General features: G+C 45.5%; 1 protein-coding gene across 5 annotated transcripts in view; it reads right to left on the bottom strand.

The window, feature by feature from the left end:
* Window positions 1-16,488, bottom strand: part of LOC115176299 (uncharacterized protein KIAA1522 homolog) — a 114,373-nt gene that overhangs the window by 18,786 nt on the left and 79,099 nt on the right. The window contains exon 1 of one of the 5 annotated variants that reach the window (XM_029736239.1): window positions 9,421-9,528. The exons of the other annotated variants lie outside the window; for them this stretch is intronic. Within the exon in view, the coding sequence (XP_029592099.1) occupies window positions 9,421-9,478 (58 nt within the window). The 5' untranslated portion in view covers window positions 9,479-9,528. Of the gene's footprint in view, window positions 1-9,420; window positions 9,529-16,488 lie in introns of those variants that run through there. 5 annotated transcript variants of the gene reach the window in all.

The raw sequence follows: 16,488 nt of genomic DNA, 5'->3' as shown, positions 1-16,488 counted from the left end.
CCTACATATCAATACATACACACAAACTATCTAGATCAAATAGGGGAGAGGCGTTGTGCTGTGAGGCGTTGCTTTATCTGTTTTTTGAAACCAGGTTTGCTGTTTATTTCAGCAATATAAGATGAAACGGAGTTCCATGCAATAAGGACTCTATGTAATACTGTACGTTTTCTTGAATTTGTTCTAGATTTGGGGACTGTGAAAAGACCCCTGGTGGCATGTCTGGTGGGGTAAGTGTGTGTCTCAGAGCTGTGTGTAAGTTGACTATGCAAACAATTTAGGATTTTCAAAACATTCATGTTTCTTATAAAAAGAAGAAGTGATGCTATCAGTCTCTCCTCAACTCTTAGCCAAGAGAGACTGGCTTGCATAGTATTAATATTAGCCCTCTGATTACAATGAAGAGTAAGACTTGCCGCTCTGTTCTGGGCCATCTGCAGCTTAACTAGCTCTGTCTTTGCAGCACTTGACCATATGACTGGACATTAATCAAGAGAAGATCAAACTAGAGCCTGCAGGACTTTGTGGAGTGCGGTGTAAAGAAAGCAGAGCATCTCTTTATTACAGCCAGACCTCTCCCCATCTTTACAACCATTGAATCTATGTTTTGACCATGACAGTTTACAATCTAAGGTAACGCCAAGTAATTTAGTCTCCTCAACTTGTTCAACAACCACACCATTCATTACCAGATTCAGCTAAGGTCTAGAACTTAGGGAATGATTTGTACCCAATACAATGCTCTTAGGACCTAGAGAGCTGCCCTGCGGTACACCAGACTTTACATGTTTAACATTAGAGAAGCATCCATTAAAGAAAACCCTCTGAGTTCTATTAGATAGATAGCTCTGAATCCACGATATGGCAGAAGTTGAAAAGCCATAACACATGCGTTTTTTCAACAACAGTTTATGGTCAATAATATCAAAGGCTGCACATAAATCTAAGAGTACTGCTTCCACAATCTTATTATCAATTTTTTTCAACCAATCATCTGTCATTTGTGTCAGTGCAGTACATGTTGAGTGCAATCTGTACATGTTGAGTGGATCTCTCTGTACTTTGCTCTGTTCATCTTTCCCTCAATCCTGACTAGTCTCCCAGTCCCTGCCACTGAAAAACATCCCCAGAGCATGATGCTGCCACCACCATGCTTCACCGTAGGGATGGTGCCAGGTTTCCTACAGACGTGACTTTTGGCGTTCAGGCCAAAGAGTTCAATCTTGGTTTCATCAGTCCAGACAATCTTGTTTCTCAAAATCTCAGAGTCCTTTAGGTGCCTTATGGCAAAGTCCAAATGGGCTGTCATGTGCCTTTTAGTGAGGAGTGGCTTCTATCTGGCCACTCTACCATAAAGGCCTGATTGGTGGAGTGCTGCAGAGATGGTTGGCCTTCTCGAATGTTCTCCCATCTCCACAGAGGAACTCTGGAGCTCTGTCAGAGTGACCATCGGGTTCTTGGTCACCTTCCCGACCAAGGCCCTTCTCCCTTGATTGATCAGTTTTGCCAGGCGGCCAGCTCTAGGAAGAGTCTTGGTGGTTTCAAACTTCTTTCATTTAAGAATGATGTAGGCCACTATGTTCTTGGGGACCTTCAATGCTGCAGAAATTTGTTTTTGTTGGTCCCCTTCCCCAGATCTGTGCCTTGACACAATCCTGTCTCAGAGCTCTACAGACAATTCCTTCAACATCATGGCTTGGTTTGTGGTCTGACATGCACTGTCAACTGTGGGACCTTAGACAGGTGTGTGCCTTTCCAAATCATGTGCAATCAATTGAATTTACCACAGGTGGAATCCAATCATAGGAAGGCCAAAAAGATCATCATGGACAGCAACCACCCGAGCCACTGCCTGTTCACCCCGCTAACATTCAGAAGGCGAGGTCAGTACAGGTACATCAAAGCTGGGACCGAGAGACTGAAAAACAGCTTCTATCTCAAGGCCATCAGACTGTTAAACAGCCATCACTAACACAGAGTGGCTGCTGCCAACATATTGACTCAACTCCAGCCACTTTAATAATGGGAAAATTGATGTAATCAATTTATCACTTGCCACTTTATATTATTTATATGAGATAATGTTTACATAACCTACATTATGCATCTCATATGTATATACTGTACGCCATACCATCTACTGCATCTTGCCATCTTGATGTAATTAGATGTATCACTAGCCACTTTAAACAATGCCACTTTATATAATGTTTTCATAACCTACATTACTCATCTCGTATGTATATACTGTACTATATACCATCTACTGCATCTTGCCATCCTGATGTAATGTATCACTAGCCACCTTAAACAATGCTGCTTTATATGTTTTCATACCCTACAATACTCATCTCATATGTATATACTGTACGCCATGCCATCTACTGCATCTTGCCTGCCGTTCAACCATCACTCATTTATATATTTTTATATACATATTCGTATTCATTCCTTTACACTTGTGTGTACAAGGTAGTTGTTGTGGAATTGGTAGATTACTTGTTAGATATTACTGCATGGTTGGAACTAGAAGCACAAGCATTTAGCTACACGCACATTAACACCTGCTAACCATGTGTACGTGACAAATACAATTTGATTCGATTTGATTTTTTGATCAAGTTGTAGAAACATCTCACGGATGATCAATGTAAACAGGATGCACATGAGCTCAAATTCGAGTCTCATAGCAAAGGGTCTGAATACTTATGTAAATAAGGTATTTCTGTTTTGTTTTTTGAATCATTGTGCAAAAACGTTTTTATTTAATCAATTTAGAATAAGGCTGTAACATACAAAATGTGAAGGGGTCTGAATGCACTGTATATTTTGTTTCCTTTATTTAACTAGGCAAGTCAGTTAAGAACAAATTCTTATTTTCAATGACAGCGGGTTAACTGCCTTGTTCAGGGGCAGAACAACAGATTTTTACCTTGTCAGCTCAGGGATTCGATCTTGCAACCTTTCAGTTACTAGTCCAACACTCTAACCACTAGGCTACCTGCTGGTTACTAGTGCAATACTCTAACCACTAGGCTACCTGCTGGTTACTAGTGCAATGCTCTAACCACTAGGCTACCTGCTGGTTACTAGTCCAACACTCTAACCACTAGGCTACCTGCTGGTTACTAGTCCAATGCTCTAACCACTAGGCTACCTGCTGGTTACTAGTCCAACACTCTAACCACTAGGGTACCTGCTGGTTACTAGTCCAACGCTCTAACCACTAGGCTACCTGCTGGTTACTAGTCCAATGCTCTAACCACTAGGCTACCTGCTGGTTACTAGTCCAACACTCTAACCACTAGGGTACCTGCCACTCCATATATACTAAGTGGTGTCAGAGGAAGGCCCAAAAAATTGTCAGACTCCAGTCACCCAAGTCATTGACTGTTCTCACTGCTACGGCACTGCAAGGGGTACAGGAGTGCCAAGTCTAGGTCTAAAAGCTCCTTAATAAGGATCTTAATTTGATCCTACAATGACATACCCAAATCTAACTGCCTGTAGCTCAGGCCCTGAAGCAAGGCTATGCATATTCTTGGTACCATTTGAAAGGAAACACTTTGAAGTTTGTGGAAATATGAAAGGAATGTAGGATAATATAACACAATAGATCTAGTAAAAGATAATACAAAGAAAAAAACAAGTGTTATTTTGTGGGGGTTTTTGTACCATCATCTTTGAAATGCAAGAGAAAGGTCATAATGTATTATTCCAGCCCAGGTACAATATAGAGTTTGGCCACTAGATGGCAGCAGTGTATGTGCAACGTTTTAGACTGATCCAATGAACCATTGCATTTCTGTTCAAAATTTTGTGTCAAGGCTGCCCAAATGTGTTTAATATGTTTATTGCTAACTTTTCATGTTGAAAATTGTGCACTCTCCTCAAACAATAGCATGGTATTCTTGCACTATAATAGCTACTCTAAATTGGACAGTGCAGTTAGATTAATGAGAATTTAAGCTTTCTGCCCATATCAGATATGTCTATGTCCTGGGAAATGTTCTTGTTACTTACAACCTCATGCTAATCGCGTTAGCCTACGTTAGCTCAACTGTCCCGTGGAAGGGATCCCGAAGAAGTTTTAACAGCTTCTATCCCCAAGCCATAAGACTGCTGAACAACTAATCAAATGGCCAACCGAACTGTATACATTGACATCCCCTTTGTTTTTACACTGCTGCTACTCGCTGTTTATTATCTATGTATAGTTACTTTACCCCTACCTACATGTACAAATGACCTCTAACCTGTACCCCCGCACACTGACTCTGTACCGGTACCCCCTGTATATAGCCTCCACATTGACTCTGTACCGGTACCCCCTGTATATAGCCTCCACATTGACTCTGTACCGATACCCCCTGTATATAGCCTCCACATTGACTCGGTACCGGTACCCCCTGTATATAGCCTCCACACTGTCTCAGTACCGGTACCCCCTGTATATAGCCTCCACACTGACTCGGACCCGGTACCCCCTGTATTCAGCCTCCACATTGACTCGGTACCGGTACCCCCGGTATATAGCCTCCACACTGTCTCAGTACCGGTACCCCCTGTATATAGCCTCCACACTGACTCGTTACCGGTACCCCCTGTATATAGCCTCCACATTGACTCAGTACCGTAACACCCTGTATATAGCCTCCACATTGACTCAGTACCGGTACCCCCTGTATATAGCCTCCACACTGACTTGGTACCGGTACCCCCTGTATATAGCCTCCACATTGACTCAGTACCGGTACCCCCTGTATATAGCCTCCACATTGACTCAGTACCGTAACACCCTGTATATAGCCTCCACAATGACTCGGTACCGGTACCCCCCTGTATATAGCCTCCACATTGACTCAGTACCGGTACCCCTTGTATATAGCCTCCACATTGACTCTGTACCGGTACCCCTTGTATATAGCCTCCACATTGACTCAGTACCGTAACACCCTGTATATAGCCTCCACATTGACTCTGTACCGGTACCCCCTGTATGTAGCCTCCACATTGACTCTGTACCGGTACCCCCTGTATAGCCTCCACATTGACTCAGTACCGGTACCCCCTGTATATAGCCTCCACATTGACTCTGTACTGGTACCCCCTGTATATAGCCTCCACATTGACTCTGTACCGGTACCCCCTGTATATAGCCTCCACATTGACTATGTACCAGTACCCCCTGTATATAGCCTCCACATTGACTATGTACCGGTACCCCGTGTATATAGCCTAGTTATTGTTATTTATTTGTGTTACTTTAAATGTTTTACTTTAGTTTATTTAGTCAATATTTTCTTAACTCTATTTCTTGAACTGCACTGTTGGTTAAAGGCTTGTAAGTAAGTATTTCACGGTAAGTTCTACACCTGTATTCAACGCATGTGACAAATAAGATTTGATTTGATTTGATGTACACTGAGTGAACTAAACATTAGGAACACCTGCTCTTTCCATGACGTAGACTGACCAGGTGAATCCAAGTATGATCCCTTATTGATGTCACCTGTTAAATCCACTTCAATCAGTGTAGATGAAGGGGAGGAAACAAGGTTACAGAAGGATTTTTTTAAAGCTTTGAGACAATTGAGACTTGGATTGCGTATAAGTGTGCCATTCAGTGAAAGAACACTGAGCCAATCACGGTGCAACTTGAGAAAATGATCACTTCCTACATTCTGTATATTCCTCTGGCTGCCCCTCCACCACAGAAAGCACTGAGCTGGGCTGAAACACCTGTATATTCCTCTGGCTGCCCCTCCACCACAGAAAGCACTGAGCTATAGGCTGAAACACCTGTATATTCCTCTGGCTGCCCCTCCACCACAGAAAGCACTGAGCTGGGCTGAAACACCTGTATATTCCTCTGGCTGCCCCCCCACCACAGAAAGCACTGAGCTGGGCTGAAACACTTGTATATTCCTCTGGCTGCCCCTCCTCCATAGAAAGCACTGAGCTAGGCTGAAACACCTGTATATTCCTCTGGCTGCCCCCCCACCACAGAAAGCACTGAGCTGGGCTGAAACACCTGTATATTCCTCTGGCTGCCCCCCCACCACATAAAGCACTGAGCTAGGCTGAAACACCTGTATATTCCTCTGGCTGCCCCTCCACCACAGAAAGCACTGAGCTGGGCTGAAACACCTGTATATTCCTCTGGCTGCCCCTCCACCACAGAAAGCACTGAGCTGGGCTGAAACACCTGTATATTGGAGCTGCTTACCTCAAGAAAACAAAAAAAGAGACCGTGTTTGTATGCAGATTTATATTAACTCAATAATTTGTTTTATTTTTACAATGTTTGCAAACTGATATGTGGCACGTATTAATGGCTAAACAAGTTTAGAGTTGACGGTTGGGAGATCTGAGATTTGAGCTTCAACCAAAGCCTACTATTGTCACACCAACCAGCTCGATATAATGTCCGTATTGCATGTCCGCACTGTAACACTGCATACTGTCTAGTGAATGGCAAAGCTCTGATTGCATCAAACCGTTTTAGTTTCACAACAACATGACTTTTCCCACAGTCACAGACAGTGAAGGGGATTGTGTCTGGTAGGGATACAGGTTCAGTCACAGACAGGGAAGGGCATTGTGTCTGGTAGGGATACAGGTTCAGTCACAGACAGTGAAGGGCATTATGTCTGGTAGAGATACAGGTTCAGTCACAGACAGGGAAGGGTATTATGTCTGGTAGGGATACAGGTTCAGTCACAGACAGGGAAGGGCATTGTGTCAGGTAGGGATACAGGTCCAGTCACAGACAGGGAAGGGGATTGTGTCTGGTAGGGATACAGGTTCAGTCACAGACAGGGAAGGGGATTGTGTCTGGTAGGGATACAGGTTCAGTCACAGACAGGGAAGGGGATTGTGTCAGGTAGGGATACAGGTAGAGGTGTCTGTTTGTCACCTGACGAGCGTGCTGTTACCTCACAAACACTTGGGTGGGCGCACACACACACACACACACACACCACACACACACACACACACACACACACACACACACACACACACACACATACACACACACACACACACACACACACATACACACACACACAGTTACGTAACCATGTGGGTGAGACTGAGGGCTGTTCTGGGACAAAGGACAGAAAGGGAACACCCCTTTGTGACCTTTTAGTTGAGTCAGTCCTCCGTCACCATCTTTCTGTTCTTAGTCTTTCACCAGTCCTCTGTCACCATCTTTCTGTTTCTAGTCTTTCACCAGTCCTCCGTCACCATCTTTCTGTTTCTAGTCTTTCACCAGTCCTCTGTACCATCTTTCTGTTTCTAGTCTTTCACCAGTCCTCTGTCACCATCTTTCTGTTTCTAGTCTTTCACCAGTCCTCTGTCACCATCTTTCTGTTTCTAGTCTTTCACCAGTCCTCTGTCACCATCTTTCTGTTTCTATTCATTCACCAGTCCTCTGTCACCATCTTTCTGTTTCTTCAGTCTTTCACCAGTCCTCTGTCACCATCTTTCTGTTTCTATTCATTCACCAGTCCTCTGTCACCATCTTTCTGTTTCTTCAGTCTTTCACCAGTCTTCTGTCACCATCTTTCTGTTTCTAGTCTTTCACCAGTCCTCCGTCACCATCTTTCTGTTTCTAGTCTCACCAGTCCTCTGTCACCATCTTTCTGTTTCTAGTCTTTCACCAGTCCTCTGTCACCATCTTTCTGTTTCTATTCATTCACCTTTCCTCTGTCACCATCTTTCTGTTTCTAGTCTTTCACCAGTCCTCTGTCACCATCTTTCTGTTTCTAGTCTTTCACCAGTCCTCTGTCACCATCTTTCTGTTTCTTAAGTCTTTCACCAGTCCTCCGTCACCATCTTTCTGTTTCTAGTCTTTCACCAGTCCTCTGTCACCATCTTTCTGTTTCTATTCATTCACCTTTCCTCTGTCACCATCTTTCTGTTTCTAGTCTTTCACCAGTCCTCTGTCACCATCTTTCTGTTTCTAGTCTTTCACCAGTCCTCTGTCACCATCTTTCTGTTTCTAGTCTTTCACCAGTCCTCTGTCACCATCTTTCTGTTTCTAGTCTTTCACCAGTCCTCTGTCACCATCTTTCTGTTTCTATTCATTCACCAGTCCTCTGTCACCATCTTTCTGTTTCTTCAGTCTTTCACCAGTCCTCTGTCACCATCTTTCTGTTTCTATTCATTCACCAGTCCTCTGTCACCATCTTTCTGTTTCTTCAGTCTTTCACCAGTCCTCTGTCACCATCTTTCTGTTTCTATTCATTCACCTTTCCTCTGTCACCATCTTTCTGTTTCTAGTCTTTCACCAGTCCTCTGTCACCATCTTTCTGTTTCTAGTCTTTCACCAGTCCTCTGTCACCATCTTTCTGTTTCTTAAGTCTTTCACCAGTCCTCCGTCACCATCTTTCTGTTTCTAGTCTCACCAGTCCTCTGTCACCATCTTTCTGTTTCTAGTCTTTCACCAGTCCTCTGTCACCATCTTTCTGTTTCTTCAGTCTTTCACCAGTCCTCTGTCACCATCTTTCTGTTTCTAGTCTTTCACCAGTCCTCTGTCACCATCTTTCTGTTTCTTCAGTCTTTCACCAGTCCTCTGTCACCATCTTTCTGTTTCTAGTCTTTCACCAGTCCTCTGTCACCATCTTTCTGTTTCTAGTCTCACCAGTCCTCTGTCACCATCTTTCTGTTTCTAGTCTTTCACCAGTCCTCTGTCACCATCTTTCTGTTTCTTCAGTCTTTCACCAGTCCTCTGTCACCATCTTTCTGTTTCTAGTCTCACCAGTCCTCTGTCACCATCTTTCTGTTTCTTCAGTCTTTCACCAGTCCTCTGTCACCATCTTTCTGTTTCTAGTCTTTCACCAGTCCTCTATCACCATCTTTCTGTTTCTTCAGTCTTTCACCAGTCCTCTGTCACCATCTTTCTGTTTCTATTCATTCACCTTTCCTCTGTCACCCTCTTTTTGTTTCTATTCATTCACCAGTCCTCTGTCACCATCTTTCTGTTTCTAGTCTTTCACCAGTCCTCTGTCACCATCTTTCTGTTTCTAGTCTTTCACCAGTCTTCTGTCACCATCTTTCTGTTTCTAGTCTTTCACCAGTCCTCTGTCACCATCTTTCTGTTTCTTCAGTCTTTCACCAGTCCTCCGTCACCATCTTTCTGTTTCTAGTCTCACCAGTCCTCTGTCACCATCTTTCTGTTTCTAGTCTTTCACCAGTTCTCTGTCACCATCTTTCTGTTTCTGCAGTTGTTTGACAGACAACGCTGCCATAACCTGATAAAGGATTCAAGACATATCTGATCTCTCAATCATCCACAAGTTGTCACTCATTCAGACACAAGACTACACCAAACAGCCGATCAACCAAACAAGGCATCGAACATAAACACACAATTTTCCAGATCAGCAACAACATAACTCCCATCTTACTCACCTTTCTTCTTGAAGACGGAGAGCAGAGAGCGAATGTTTTTCCTCAGGTACACAACCATGTTTACACTGAGACCATTACAAGGAGGAGAGGTAGAGATGAGAATAAACGTCCAACCAAAAGTTTGTATTTTATTCTCTGTGGATTGGAATCAAACTCAACAACAACAATAAAAGGCAGATCAAGACAAGTGTCCAGTTGCTCTGGATAAAAGTGTCTGTGAAATGATGAACAAGCTAGTTGTAGGCTACGTACTCAAACCTCTATAGGTCTAGTTGTGTTTGAATTCTCTGTCTGGGACGAAGTGGTCAGCACTGGTCTGTCGTAGAATTACAGAGTCATAAGGTCTTGGCCTCCTAGTCGCTGTCAGTAACAGTTTTGGCGAAAAAAATGACCAAAATCTTTCCCAATCTAAAGAGGTCAGTACTAGTAGTTTTTTGGCTGTCTCTGTCTGTCTGTTTTGTAGTGGTCTGCAACAGTCTGTGGTAGAGTTAGAGAGTCACAGCGTCTAGTCCCTGTTAGCCTAGCTAGCTCAGTGACAGAATGACTGGTTAGCCCCTAAGTAGGTTGGACACAAGGAGCCCTGCATGCACCCTGAGCCTAGTAGCCAATCAGCTGCTTTATCCCTCCCTCCTTTAGAACGCCCCTCTCTATTGTCATACAAGGACAAACCCCCTGAGGGAAACGTCTGTTGAAGTTTTGGCTTGTTTTGCTGAGGCTAGACGCGTGTGCAATAAGAGACGCGCGCACACACACACACACACACACACACACACACACACACACACACACACACACACACACACACACACACACACACACACTTGCATACACATTCGCACACACACACACACACACACACACAGACACACACACACACACTCCTCCCCCCAGGAGTTCTTTGTTAATGCCAACTGAGTTTTGAGTCTTAGAATGAGGGGGGACCCATTGACGTACTGTACTCAGACAAACACTGGGTTACTGGTGCTGGGTTACTGGTGCTGGGTTACTAGTGCTGGGTTACTAGTGCTGGGTTACTGGTGCTGGGTTACTGGTGGTGGGTTACTAGTGCTGGGTTACTGGTGCTGGGTTACTAGTGCTGGGTTACTAGTGCTGGGTTACTGGTGCTGGGTTACTGGTGCTGGGTTATTGGTGCTGGGTTACTGGTGCTGGGTTACTAGTGCTGGGTTACTAGTGCTGGGTTACTGGTGGTGGGTTACTGGTGGTGGGTTACTAGTGCTGGGTTACTAGTGCTGGGTTACTGGTGGTGGGTTACTGGTGCTGGGTTACTGGTGGTGGGTTACTGGTGCTGGGTTACTGGTGCTGGGTTACTGGTGGTGGGTTACTAGTGCTGGGTTACTAGTGCTGGGTTACTGGTGGTGGGTTACTGGTGCTGGGTTACTGGTGCTGGGTTACTGGTGCTGGGTTACTAGTGCTGGGTTACTAGTGCTGGGTTACTGGTGCTGGGTTACTGGTGCTGGGTTATTGGTGCTGGGTTACTGGTGCTGGGTTACTGGTGCTGGGTTACTGGTGCTGGGTTACTGGTGCTGGGTTACTGGTGCTGACTGGTGCTGGGTTACTAGTGCTGGGTTACTAGTGCTGGGTTACTAGTGCTGAATGGTGCTGGGTTACTGGTGCTGGGTTACTGGTGCTGGGTTACTAGTGCTGGGTTACTGGTGCTGGGTTATTCGTGCTGGGTTACTGGTGCTGGGTTACTAGTGCTGGGTTACTGGTGCTGGGTTACTAGTGCTGGGTTACTAGTGCTGGGTTACTGGTGCTGGGTTACTGGTGCTGGGTTACTCGTGCTGGGTTACTAGTGCTGGGTTACTGGTGCTGGGTTACTGGTGCTGGGTTATTCGTGCTGGGTTACTGGTGCTGGGTTACTGGTGCTGGGTTACTAGTGCTGGGTTACTGGTGCTGGGTTACTCGTGCTGGGTTACTGGTGCTGGGTTACTAGTGCTGGGTTACTAGTGCTGGGTTACTGGTGCTGGGTCATTGGTGCTGGGTCGGTAGGGCTGGGTCGTTAGGGCTGGGTCGGTAGGGCTGGGTTGTTGGTGTTGGGTCATTGGTGCTGGGTCGGTAGGGCTGGGTCGTTGGGGCTGGGTCGGTACTGCTGGGTCACTGGTGGTGTTGGGTTGTTGGGGCTGGGTTGTTGGGGCTGGGTTGTTGGTGCTGGGTTATTGGTGGTGCTGGGTCGTTGGGGCTGGGTCGGTAGTGCTGGGTCACTGGTGGTGTTGGGTCGTTGGGGCTGGGTTGTTGGGGCTGGGTCGTTGGGGCTGGGTTGTTGGTGCTGGGTTATTGGTGGTGCTGGGTTGTTGGGGCTGGGTTATTGGTGGTGCTGGGTTGTTGGGGCTGGGTTATTGGTGGTGCTGGGTTGTTGGTGCTGGGTTATTGGTGGTGCTGGGTTGTTGGGACTGGGTTATTGGTGGTGCTGGGTCGGTAGGGCTGGGTTATTGGTGGTGCTGGGTTGTTGGGGCTCGGTTATTGGTGGTGCTGGGTTGTTGGGGCTGGGTTATTGGTGGTGCTGGGTTGTTGGTGCTGGGTTATTGGTGGTGCTGGGTTGTTGGTGCTGGGTTATTGGTGGTGCTGGGTTGTTGGGGCTGGGTTATTGGTGGTGCTGGGTTGTTGGGGCTGGGTTATTGGTGGTGCTGGGTTGTTGGGGCTGGGTTATTGGTGGTGCTGGGTTGTTGGGGCTGGGTTATTGGTGGTGCTGGGTTGTTGGTGCTGTGTTATTGGTGGTGCTGGGTTGTTGGTGCTGGGTTATTGGGGCTGGGTTGGTAGGGCTGAGTTATTGGTGGTGCTGGGTTGTTGGTGCTGAGTTATTGGTGGTGCTGGGTTGTTGGTGCTGGGTTATTGGGGCTGGGTTGGTAGGGCTGGGTTATTGGTGGTGCTGGGTTGTTGGTGCTGGGTTTTTGGGGCTGGGTTGGTGGTGCTGGGTTATTGGTGGTGCTGGGTTGTTGGGGCTGGGTTATTGGTGGTGCTGGGTTGTTGGGGCTGGGTTATTGGTGGTGCTGGGTTATTGGTGGTGCTGGGTTATTGGTGGTGCTGCATTGTTGGTGCTGAGTTATTCGTGGTGCTGGGTTGTTGGTGCTGGGTTATTGGTGGTACTGGGTTGTTGGTGCTGGGTTATTGGGGCTGGGTCAGTAGGGCTGGGTTATTGGTGGTGTTGGGTTGTTGGTGCTGGGTTATTGGTGGTGCTGCGTTGTTGGTGCTGGGTTATTGGTGGTGCTGGGTTGTTGGTGCTGGGTTATTGGTGGTGTTGGATTGTTGGGGCTGGGTTATTGGGGCTGGGTTATTGGTGGTGCTGGGTTGTTGGTGCTGGGTTATTGGTGGTGCTGGGTTGTTGGTGCTGGGTTATTGGGGCTGGGTTGGTAGGGCTGGGTTATTGGGGCTGGGTTATTGGGGCTGGGTTATTGGGGCTGGGTTGTTGATGCTGGGTTATTGGTGGTGCTGGGTTGTTGGTGCTGGGTTATTGGGGCTGGGTTATTGGGGCTGGGTTGTTGGTGCTGGGTTATTGGTGCTGGGTTATTGAGATATGACCCAGTGGGGTCAGATCAGAAGACTGGCTTAGTAGGGGTGTGGCCTTAATATAGTTATTTTTGGCCACCCGTGAGAGTTAATATAATTCCACATTTTCATCAATGTCATTCCAACACATATCAATGTATTATAATATGTCATAAACAATCTTAATATTCAAGAAGAATGTGTAAAATACCCCCAAAATGAATAAGAAACATTTTAATTTGAAGTATGTAAACGTCTCATGGGTAGCCAATAAGATATATTTCAAAGCCACACCCTTAATAAGCCACACCCCCGTGAAAATAACCTAAAAATTACATTCAATATGACCCAGCTACTAGGTCAGCCCAGCATGGAAGTAAGAAATACCCAACTCATGGTTAAATTAACCCATGTTTGGGTAATCCCAACAACCCGACATGTTGGGTTATTAACACAACCCGACTGGCTGGGTCAAAATAACACAACATGTGTCCTGTCTAATATTTACCAAGCGCTGGGTTACCAAAGAAGCCAAATTGGGTTGTTCTTAACCCAGCATTTGTTTTAGTGTATACACACACACACACACACACACACACACACACACACACACACACACACACACACACACACACACACACACACACATACACACACAGTGCACACACCAAAAGCACCTGTACACACTCGTCCCATACAAGAACCAAAACAAAACTATCTTAATTAACAGCAACCTAAACGATGTTAAAGATCGGAAACGTGCCATTAATAGTACCCAGCATGCCTCTCTCTTCATTCCTCAACAGTTTGTACCTCAATCCCTCTCGTTTTATTCTGCCCCCCCGTCTCTCTCTCTCTCTCTAGTCCTCCCACTCTTTATCCTAGAGAGATGTTCTGAACAGATAAGTTCTGAATGTGATAACATCCTGTTATAAACCGTGCCACTACCACGCCAACCCTCACCACTAAGGTTGGCATGTGGCAGGGACCCAGCGGGAGTACCGCGGCAAGTACCTCTGTCGCAGAAAACCAACAGAGAGGTCAGAGTAGGATAGAGCAGCCTGAGATGGTGTGTATGACCAACAGAGAGGTCAGAGATGGTGTGTATGACCAACAGAGAGGTCAGAGATGGTGTGTGTGACAGCAGAGAGATCAGAGATGTGTATGTGTGCCAAAAACAAGTTATTTTCATTCTTCCTGGTAGATTCTCACATGCCCTCCAGTTTATGGACTGAGTGCTGGTTTTAGTTATAAATAGCCATCATCATATCCTCAGTTCACATCAGCTCAGACAATTGCACATCCCCTTTTAAGTATGCTTGACTGTATACCAATGCTCCACTCTGAACCAGAGCTTTGATTCTCTTCCCCTCGACAGCGGCATCTATCCTGAATAAAGAAACCTCCGCAGGGGGACTACAACTAGGTAATACATCCAGCCAGCTGGATGGATACACTTGTAAAACAGTTAAATTTTATATTTAGCAGACAATCTTACCCAGAGAAACTTACAGTAGTGAATGCATACATTTCATGCATTTTTTTGTACTGGCCCCCCATGGGAATTGAACCCACAACCCTGGTGTTGTAAACACCATGCTCTACCAACTGAGCCACAGGGAAGTTACCTTTCCTCATCTATCCTTTCTTGCTTGTATAGGCCTCTGCAGATCTGTGGACACTACAACTATCAGCAGATTGCTATTTACATTTATTTGGCAACAAATTGTAACTCTGCTTACATCCACCTTCTTCCAACTCAAATGTAAAGATACACGTTTTTTGTTGTTGTTGCCAGCTGTCGTTGATTCTTGATAAAGGAAACAGTTTGAGTCTTTGGATGGGTACTAGATGTACCTAAATCATTTGTGAGAGACGACTCGAGTAAAGTATTACTCCTCCACTGCTCTGGCTGCCCAGTCCGGGGTGCTTGGCAGTGGGATAAAGGATCTAAGCCAGTGGGGGGGTTGAGCTGAGACCTCCAGGGGAGCAGCTTTAGAGATGGGCCCACTGCCAGTAAGAATTAACCTACTACAGTCTTATCGCCTGTCTTCGCCCCCCTCAACCCATTAAGCTGCTACAGTCAGTCTTAACGTCTGTCTTATCACCCCTCAACCAATCAACCTACTACAGTCAGTCTAACCTAACTGTCTTTTCACCCCTCACTCCTGCTGTTGGTCTCTCTCTCTCTCTTCTTGTCTCCTCTCATTCAAATCATGTCCCTACTGTCTCTCTCTGTCTCTCTCATTTCATCCACTTCCCTCTCAACCCATCCATTTGTATTGTAAAGCTCCATTGTCCTGAGTCTGCACAACTCTGCCAGGACCTTGGCTCAAGGGAGATACTAAAGTGTTTTAGTACTATATCTCTTGACACAATGATGAAAATAATCATGGCCTCCAAACCCTCAAGCTGCATACTGGACCCTATTCCAACTAAACTACTGAAAGAGCTGCTTCCTGTGCTAGGCCCTCCTATGTTGAACATAATAAACGGCTCTCTATCCACCGGATGTGTACCAAGCTCACTAAAAGTGGCAGTAATAAAGCCTCTCTTGAAAAAGCCGAATCTTGACCCAGAAATTATAAAAAACTATCGGCCTATATCGAATCTTCCATTCCTCTCAAAAATTTTAGAAAAAGCTGTTGCACAGCAACTCACTGCCTTCCTGAAGACAAACAATGTATACGAAACGCTTCAGTCTGGTTTTAGACCCCATCATAGCACTGAGACTGCACTTGTGAAGGTGGTAAATGACCTTTTAATGACGTCAGACCGAGGCTCTGCATCTGTCCTCGTGCTCCTAGATCTTAGTGCCGCTTTTGATACCATCGATCACCACATTCTTTTGGAGAGATTGGAAACCCAAATTGGTCTACATGGACAAGTTCTGGCCTGGTTTAGATCTTATCTGTCGGAAAGATATCACTTTGTCTCTGTGAATGGTTTGTCCTCTGACAAATCAATTGTAAATTTCGGTGTTCCTCAAGGTTCCGTTTTAGGACCACTATTGTTTTCACTATATATTTTACCTCTTGGGGATGTCATTCGAAAACATAATGTTAAATTTCACTGCTATGCGGATGACACACAGCTGTACATTTCAATGAAACATGGTGAAGCTCCAAAATTGCCCTCGCTAGAAGCCTGTGTTTCAGACATAAGGAAGTGGATGGCTGCAAACTTTCTACTTTTAAACTCGGACAAAACAGAGATGCTTGTTCTAGGTCCCAAGAAACAAAGAGATCTTCTGTTCAATCTGACAATTAATCTGGATGGTTGTACAGTCGTCTCAAATAAAACTGTGAAGGACCTCGGTGTTACTCTGGACCCTGATCTCTCTTTTGAAGAACATATCAAGACTGTTTCAAGGACAGCTTTTTTCCATCGACGTAACATTGCAAAAATCAGAAACTTTCTGTCCAAAAATGACGCAGAAAAATTAATCCATGCTTTTGTTACTTCTAGGCTGGACTACTGCAATGCTCTACTTTCCGGCTACCCGGATAAAGCACTAAACAAACTTCAGTTAGTGCTAAATACGGCTGCTAGAATCCTGACTAG

This window comes from Salmo trutta, chromosome 36 (genome assembly GCF_901001165.1).
Source record: "Salmo trutta chromosome 36, fSalTru1.1, whole genome shotgun sequence".
Taxonomy (NCBI): domain Eukaryota; kingdom Metazoa; phylum Chordata; class Actinopteri; order Salmoniformes; family Salmonidae; genus Salmo; species Salmo trutta.
This window is presented reverse-complemented; position numbering and strand designations above follow the sequence as displayed.